Source organism: Zeugodacus cucurbitae, chromosome 2, assembly GCF_028554725.1.
Source record: "Zeugodacus cucurbitae isolate PBARC_wt_2022May chromosome 2, idZeuCucr1.2, whole genome shotgun sequence".
Lineage (NCBI taxonomy): Eukaryota > Metazoa > Arthropoda > Insecta > Diptera > Tephritidae > Zeugodacus > Zeugodacus cucurbitae.
In genome coordinates, this window is record NC_071667.1 from 68,116,147 (window position 1) to 68,124,869 (window position 8,723).

The 8,723-nt window shown below is 33.0% G+C and overlaps 2 protein-coding genes across 2 annotated transcripts in view; one reads left to right on the plus strand and one right to left on the minus strand.

Annotated features, from left to right (window-relative positions):
* The window catches only part of LOC105216385 (uncharacterized), a 159,729-nt gene extending 151,299 nt beyond the window's left edge, over positions 1 to 8,430 (minus strand). Inside the window, exon 1 of the mRNA XM_029042926.2 lies at positions 8,264 to 8,430. The gene's annotated coding sequence lies outside the window, so the exon portion shown is untranslated. The remainder of the gene's footprint in view (positions 1 to 8,263) is intronic.
* LOC105216374 (protein FAM50 homolog) lies at positions 6,193 to 7,476 on the plus strand. Its single transcript, XM_011190833.3, has one exon. It carries the CDS (start codon positions 6,330 to 6,332, stop codon positions 7,413 to 7,415), a length of 1,086 nt encoding a protein of 361 aa, XP_011189135.2. The 5' UTR covers positions 6,193 to 6,329; the 3' UTR covers positions 7,416 to 7,476.
* Positions 8,431 to 8,723: the final 293 nt, after the last annotated feature.

Sequence of the window (8,723 nt, forward strand, 5' to 3'; positions counted from 1 at the left end):
ATAGGAAAACGGATTTAACACTAATCCACAAAAATATTTTTAGGAATGTTTTATGCCGCTACAACAACAACAGAAACTTAATTTGAGTACAAATATTTTCTCGAATAGATGAATTGCCTTGTATAACTCCTCTGCATTTCTAACTTAGTGTCTGCTTATTATTTTTATTCCTAAATATTCTCACTACTAACCGATCATAATAATTTTAGTATATTTTTTCAAATAAAATTTCTCATCAATTATAATTTAACATTCTCTCATTAGTAGTTTTGGTTCCCTTTATATGTCAGCTACACGGAAGAAATAACGTTAAGCAACATAGAGCAACCGCAACACCAAAAAATGAAATCATCAAACGAAAACATAAAGTCCACTCACAATTCGCAACAGCAACAACAACATAACCGAAAAACCGAATATAACCGCAAGGCAATGCAGTGTTATGTAAAATGGCAGCGGATGTGAGCGAGCGGAAGTGGTTAAGAGAAGACAGAAGCCACAGCGACCGTATGCATGCCACAAAGCAAGTGCAGGAAGGCGGATAGTTGTTGTTGTTGTTGTTGTATGCCATAATGGCAGCGCTGCCACTTATGTATTATGCCAGAATGTCATACAACAACAGCAGCCATAGCAAGAATCAGTGCAACAAAGGCGACTAGGTCAACTACGATGACACGAAGAGGCGAAAGCAATCAGCAGCAGAGAATATGAAAGACAAACAACAACAGCGAAGCAAAATAATAAAAAAACAAAACGATAAATAATATAATAAAAATCCACAAACATACCTACATACATACATATATACTATGTATATGCACGCGAATTGTGGTGACCATAAGGAAGTGTAATCTTGCAGTTAAGTGAACCAGCGAAAAATGTCACAGCCCTGAACTCTGACGCTGCACTTTCAACTCACACGCTCGGACGCGGACGGCGAACACATGGTGCTGGCATCTGTGTGTGTGTGTGTGAGTTATGAAGTTATAAAAAACGCGCAAGCAGGACAATGCAGTCGCTTCTTCTCTTTTATTTATGTGACAATGTTCGCGTGCCAAGAGGAGTGTCGCGTCTGGTCAGTTACTTTTTGGAGTTTCTCTCTGTTTTTGCTTTTCGTTATGAAACATAGCCATGCATGCTGCTGGGTGGCTGGTTTATAAATGCATACGGTTAGTAAGATTGATGCATTCTCGTTGCATTTCGAAAGCCATAAAAAATGTTCGGAACAAACATATATTTTTCACGTTTTTCAGACAGGCAACATTTGATAGAGTTGGTATTTTCATAAAATATTTTATTTTGGCGAATTTTAGTTATTAGCATAAGTTTGCTCCTCCACAGTCAACAAACCAATTTAAAAATTTAAAATTTAATTAACTTAAAATTTCGCGAGTTTGTGCAATAAATATATGTTGATATACATTACCCTGAAGTACGATACAAATTTCAGCAGTACTGATTGCTTTTTTGGCGATTTTCGTTTGTTAAAAACTCACACTTCGTTGCTTGTTCGTGAATTCTTGGCCAAAAATAACACTGTGACGATGCCCCAGCCGTCAATTGAATTTTCTTCAATTTCCAAAAATAAAGAGGGCCTAAAAGAGCCGTCATTCTACAAGCATATGAGAGAGAAATCGCTGAAAGACACAAAGGATATCCCAAAAAGCGTTTCGGCGATTGAAAGAAGGGGACTACTTTAAGGCAGTAGTCTGCTTTAGAAGCCGAAAAAAGCGTTTTTTAGCAATTTTTTTTTAAGGAGAGGAAATGATTGCGGTAAACGGAATTTTAAGACGATAGTGTACTATATTTAAGGCTTAAAAAACAATATTTATTATTAAAAAATATTGAAATTTTTTCAAAGTTGTAAGTATTTTTCTGGAGCGCCTGCAGTCTGCACTTGTAAATCGGTGCCGGTGATGGAGGTCGTGCGATGCATCTGAAACAGTCGAACCAAATTTTTTTTTAATTCTTATAAGTTTCTTTTCTTTATGAACTAAAAAAATACCAAAGAAGTTTAAAAAAATTTTTTCGAAGTTTGAAAAAAAATTCACTTTTTTAAGAAAAAAATGTACTTTAAGTTTCAAAACAAGTAGAAGATAATTTAATACTGAAGCTAGATCACTTTGGTTTTTTTCGATCGGATATATATTATTTTTGCTATCGCCGGCACCGTTTTCTAACACTTGTGAAAATGAAAACTCGAGAAAACGCGCTTTAAAGGTCTGCCTGAGCATTCGCACCTGCTCGACGATCGGCCACTAAAACTTAAAACAAAACAAAAAAATCGATTCTTTGAAGCCTGTAACGCAGACTACTGCCTTAAAAGCAACAAGATCAATGAGTCATATAAATAAATAATTTTCTTTTTCAAGAAAATGAAAATTCCCTTTATTTTTTGAACACACCTTGTATAACTTCTTGTGATCAAAAAACTAAATGTTCGCCATATTGGTCCAAGGACCATTTTTTATAACTGTAAAATTTCTAAAAATATTGCATAGTTATACGATAGTGTTGAATACATATTAAGGGGTTACATGGGTTTTGTCGGGTAAAAAATGGCCTATTTTCAATATTTTTTTTTTCTATGTAAAAAATTATTTATTTAATTCAAACTTCTTTCTGTCTTATAGATACATATTTAAAGAATAATTTCTGAAATTTACAAAAAATAGACATAGATATAGATACATATTTAAAGAATAATTTCTGAAATTTACAAAAAAAAATAATTTAATTGTAATTGAAAAAAGAAAAAATCCTCAAGCACGAGTAAATTGTATCTCGAACACCTATGCAAAATTTCATCCAGATCGGTTGAGTATTTTTCGAGAACATTTGACACCGATTTTGAAAACACGGTTCTAAGAAAAAAAAAGTTTTGAGTAACAATAATAACTGACTCGGAGCGCACACATTCCAAAGTCTGCATCTCCAAAACTATTATTCGGATCGACTTGAAAATTTAAGATAACATTCTTGAGATGTTGTAGAAATTAATAACCCAAAAAACAAAAAATCGATTTTTTGAACCCATGTAACCCCTTAATAAAGAATAATATTTACACATGTGAAGAATTTCAAATCTCTTAATGAAAAAATATTCAGAGATAAGACTCCTTGAGAGCGATTTTTTCACATTTTTCACTATATATTGTAGGTTCGGTTCTCATTACCAATAAATACTCTTTCTTGTATAACATATTTTTTTTTGATGACCTCACATTAAAACGAACTTACTAATTGTCAATTCAACATTTTTCTCTTTTCGAATAAAAAATTTTAACACACACTTTTCCAGCAAAATTACGGTTTCTGTGTTACAACTCAGTGCATGAATACTCATTAAAAGTCAATCTTCAATCACGAAGTTTATGGAATATTTATAAAATCAAGACATTTTGACAGACTTTTGTCGTTATTGATGAAATGGATAATACAATATAGTATTATAGAAAAAGTCAAAAACACAGGGTGATCAAAAAATGTCACATCTTTAAACAATTTTACTTCTTGAAGATTTGACAATTTCACTTTTATTTGCTAAAACTAAACTTTCCAAAAACACCCTTTAAATTTTATTAAGTGCATTTTTTCGTTAAAAATATCAATTTTGAATTCTTATAGGATTCATATGCTTATTTACATTCAAAGCCACTAAAATTCAAAAAATGACCGATTAATCAGTTCTAGAAATCTCTATAATAGAAAAAAGTTTGGAAAGCAGAGCTAAAAAAGTACGTTTCAACATAGTCTCAGATGCATTCAGCGCCTTCGAACTGGTAAACGTGTATATCGCTTCCAAATTCTTTTGGATTTTCAATACTATGATTCTAAAGTAAGTAAAATGTTATTGAAATGTTATTAACTGACCACTTGACTAATAATTTTAAGTCTATTCTTTTAATTTGAGACTGTATTGACATGATTTTAAATATAATTAAATTTATTTAGAATGGTTGAGTACTTCTAAATACATATATTTATACGAGTTTATAAATTTTAATTTTTAATTTATTAAAAAATATTATGAAAAAGGCTAAATTCTGAAAACGAAAAAGCTATCGCAATCTTAGCAAATAAACGTCAATTATTATTAACTAATTACTAACTATTTTTAGATAATTTAAAAAATTAAACCTGCTTTAAAATATTTAATTTAAAATTATTTAACTTACACCGTTAACTTTAAATAAAAAGTAAGTAAAAAATCTGAAAAACAAAAAAGACGATTTCATTATAAAGCTTGACTACAACGGCATTAAAATTCGCCTAACTACCTCAAGTTAGAATAAGCCATATGCGCCTTGAGATATGCTACACAATTAGCTCCACCAAAAAGCTAAGCACTTAGGCAATTTAAAGCAATCACAGGCGTTTAATATAAACATTTCGCCTCATTTAAACAGTTGCGTGCACATAAGGGTAGTCAAGAACATACGAGTATATCCATGTGTATATAAATTTATATAATTTTAACTCCAAGTAGCTATTTAACTAAGTTAGTATGCATGAATATGCGCAGCGCTGTCATATCTAGCGCACCATGGAAGCAATAAACAACATGCTTACTGTAAAAACACCTACTCAACGAAACTGAGATTGTACAGCAAGCAGCGCCCACCTTCACACACCCACTCGCTTTCTTCACCTGGAGTCCGTGTGTCAGTCAGTCATGCAGTAAAGACGCGACTTTTTAACGCCAAGCAGCACAAACAGCAGGGATTCGGCGTTTTTAAATCACTGCGTACTTGCCAAAAACAAAACGTATGTATGTAAGTTTATTTAAGAGTCAAAAGCACATTTCTGTTTGTACGAGCACATACAGACAGACAGACAAATATCAAATGCACAATAATGGCACAAAATAATTAGGTTATAAGTGTAAATGGCGAAAAAGCCGGAGTAGCTAGACGTTGCAACCCTTTTCATGTTGATTTCATTCTTACTTTTAGTATTTCAATATGCCATTTCCGTTTCCGTTTGCTTGCCTGGCTAACAGTGTATGCTCAGTATTTGGTAAATATGCAAACATACACACACACAAAGTTAACCTACTTGGCAACTTTAAAATCACGCTCACACACACACACCAACTACTGCCACGCAACCGCTTAACTTTGTCCTAATGTCCTTGCACTTACTTCACTCCCACCATAGTTTACCGTGATCCTTTTGCCGTTGCCGTTACTGTTGCCGCTATCGCTTTCAATGTCGATTCCGTTCCGATTCAAATGCGAAACCCGATTTCAATTTACGTACTCCGCACTGTGTCAACACTACGTTGCGGCCTAACCGCCTTCGCCGTACTTCACTAACTTCACAGTCGTATCATTGACTTTGGCGCTTTCTTGAACACATCAATTAATTTTTTGCTCTCTCATTTATTATTTTTATTACCACTTAGTTGCGAAAGGACTTGTTAAGTGTTTTCAATGTAACGAATCCTGGCACTTTTTTTGTTTTTGCCTTACCAATTAACCGACTTCAGCGCTGTTACTTTACCCTTTTCACTTTCTGCTTCTTCTTCTTCTTGTTGCAGCAAAGAAGATATGACTGGTGAACTTTGGAGTATATGAATGAAGCCTTTTTGTTTAGTATATTCACTTATATTTCATATATTTATTTGAAACGCGGTTAGGATGTTTTCGATTCATCCGGCAAATCGTTCTTTACGATTGAGCGTCCCGTCGTTAACTGTCCGAAAGGATGTTGGTTCGTTATTGTACTGTTAGCATTTGAGCTTTTATTTTTGGCTTAAAGCTTTGGAGGTGCTGCCAATATTTTGTAGGGAGGAATGAGCTTAACAATACACACTTTCTTTTGTGATCCTTAAATAGATTTCATACTATGCGATAGGGTTTTGAAGTTCTGGATAACAAATCATATGAAGATTAATATTTTCTTTAAGTTTGAGATAAGTAATTTTGAAAAAAAAAAACAATTTTTTAAATATTTACTGGTTGGAAATAATTTATTTTTAGATTTTTTTTATATTTTTCCATAAATTAACGCTTAAACTTACTTCCAAGTATTTGTTATTTATCATTAATATATAAAAAAGTATAATTCAATAAATTCTTTTATTCAATTTTAATATAAATTTTCTCATTCCCATACACTATGGCAGCTACACACACCAAAGGTAAGAAGAAGACCATACATTCACAGTAAACACAACAAACAGCTGTTGGCTTCTAGAAAAAAACACTACACGATTGTCAACAACTCAAAAGCAGTGAAAATTTCAACCGAAGCAAATATTTTACATAAAAAATAAATATATTTATTAAATTAATCAATAAAAACGTTAAAAAGATCGCAACGTAATGGCGCACTATAAGGGAGCCGCCAGTGAAGCGGGCCGTGCTGCACAACTGATGAAAAAACGTGAGATTGCCCAACAGGAGATTGAGTTTCGCAAGAAGAAAATCGAAGAAGAGCTTAAACTTGACAAGATTGAAAATAAATTCGCAGCGCATTATGATGCCGTGGAACAGCAACTTAAAAGTTCGACCATTGGTCTGGTCACTTTGGATGAGATGAAGGCCAAACAGGAGGATATAGTAAGGGAACGTGAAAAAAAGTTGGCACAGAAAAAAGATGAGAAAGAACGTGAAAAGCAACGCGCACTGGAGGCCATACAAGCGGAGAAGAATAAACAAAAACGACAGATACAAGCGCTATCATTCAGTTTTAATGAAGACGAGGATGATGAGGAGGGCGCTGCCGATGACGCTGATGATGATGACAATGTTAAAGAAGTTAAAAAGGAGGATACGCCACCTAAGAAGAAGTGGACCGAAATCGATGATGATAGTATACCATCGAAGAAAAAGAAAATATTTAAAAATCCCGAAGTAGATACATCATTTTTGCCTGATCGCGAACGTGAGGAACAAGAGAATCGCTTGCGCGAACAGTTGCGTCAAGAGTGGGTAATGCAGCAAGCAGCATTGAAAGATCAAGAAATCACCATCACTTTCAGTTATTGGGATGGTTCAGGTCATAGACGTAGTGTGATAATGAAAAAGGGTAATTCCATATATCAATTCCTGCAACGTTGTCTTGAGTTGCTGCGCAAGGAATTCAATGAATTGAAAACTGTCATGGCCGATCAGCTGATGTATGTAAAAGAAGATTTAATACTACCGCATCATTACTCATTCTACGACTTTATTGTAACAAAGGCGCGTGGTAAGAGTGGACCTTTATTCCAATTCGACGTACACGACGATGTGCGTATGATAAGCGATGCTACTGTAGAGAAGGAAGAATCCCATGCGGGCAAAGTGCTCTTACGTTCGTGGTATGAACGTAATAAACATATTTTTCCAGCCAGCCGTTGGGAGCCATATGACCCCACAAAAACATATGATAAATATACCATTAAGGATAAGAGCAAAAAAACATGAATTGTATATAACGCTGAAATATGAATAAAATTAAGTACAATATTGAAGAAAAATATAATAATCTTATTTAAATTAATTTTGTATGTGTTGCAAGTATATGGTGAATAAATTTCAATCCGTAACAATATAATAAGATTTGAAAATAAAGCAATTGTACGACGATGATTTATTTATGTTCTATTAAACGTTCTCTATTAATAAATGCATAACCACTGCTTGGTACTTGCAACTTCAGCAATTATTTATAGGTTAGTTGATATTTTTTGAAAAAATGTTTTTATTAGGAATACTTTATAGAGGTTTTTTATAACTTTGGTTCCTCGCTATTTGAATACTATTACAGTTGAACTTCCCTAACTTAATTTCGATTCGATTTAAGTAGGGAAATTTGTATGAAATTAACTTCTATTACCGCTTCCAAGATTTTGAGTTATGGAGAACTTCGAGTTATGAAAGTTCAACTGTATAATAAAATTTGAAAATAAAGTAATTTTACTTGAATAAGGAGTAATTTATGTTAAACCGCTTCTATTTATACTTAGATGTACAACCATTACTTGACACTTGCAACTTTGGCAAGTATTTAGAGGTTAGTTGATATTTTTTAAAAACCTTTTGCATTACGAATACTTTATAGACGGTGTTTATAACATTGGTGACTTGTTCTTTGAATACTATTATTTATAATTTCAGTGGTGCAACCCGCTAGGTGTTAACGACGCATTCAATTACTTGGACAAATGAGCTCAGGCTTGTAAACGTTGTGAAAATCAAAAAAAGTATACGGAGATTTCTTAAGAGACTTATTATTACATTGTATAAATGGGCACAAGAACAAAAAAACTTACCGAAAGTATAAAAACTACTTCCCCAAGCCATTTGATTGAAGATTTTAGCCGGATATATGAGCTGAGCGTAGCAGTTCCGCATTGTACTTGAATACAATTGTTCACTTGTTAATGTCTATGAACTAATGCAATTTCTGTTTGCTTGCAACTACAATAGTACTAATAACAATTTCAGCAGCAGTTATTATATTTTTAACAAAATATTGGTTCGCTTTATATAAAATCACAATTTGCACACAAAATGAAATTTTCAGTTATGTGGTGAAGTTGGCTGTTAAAGCAAAAAGGCGGAAACTGTGTTTGGTCATCATGCGGCATAAGTTTAATAAATACAACTTTTGGATCACTTTGCAAAAATATTTAAAACTATTATTTTATTATTTTTTTATATGTATTAATTGTTAACAAATAATGCCATTTGTATTCAGTCTAATATTATTTAAATAAAATTAATCTCAAC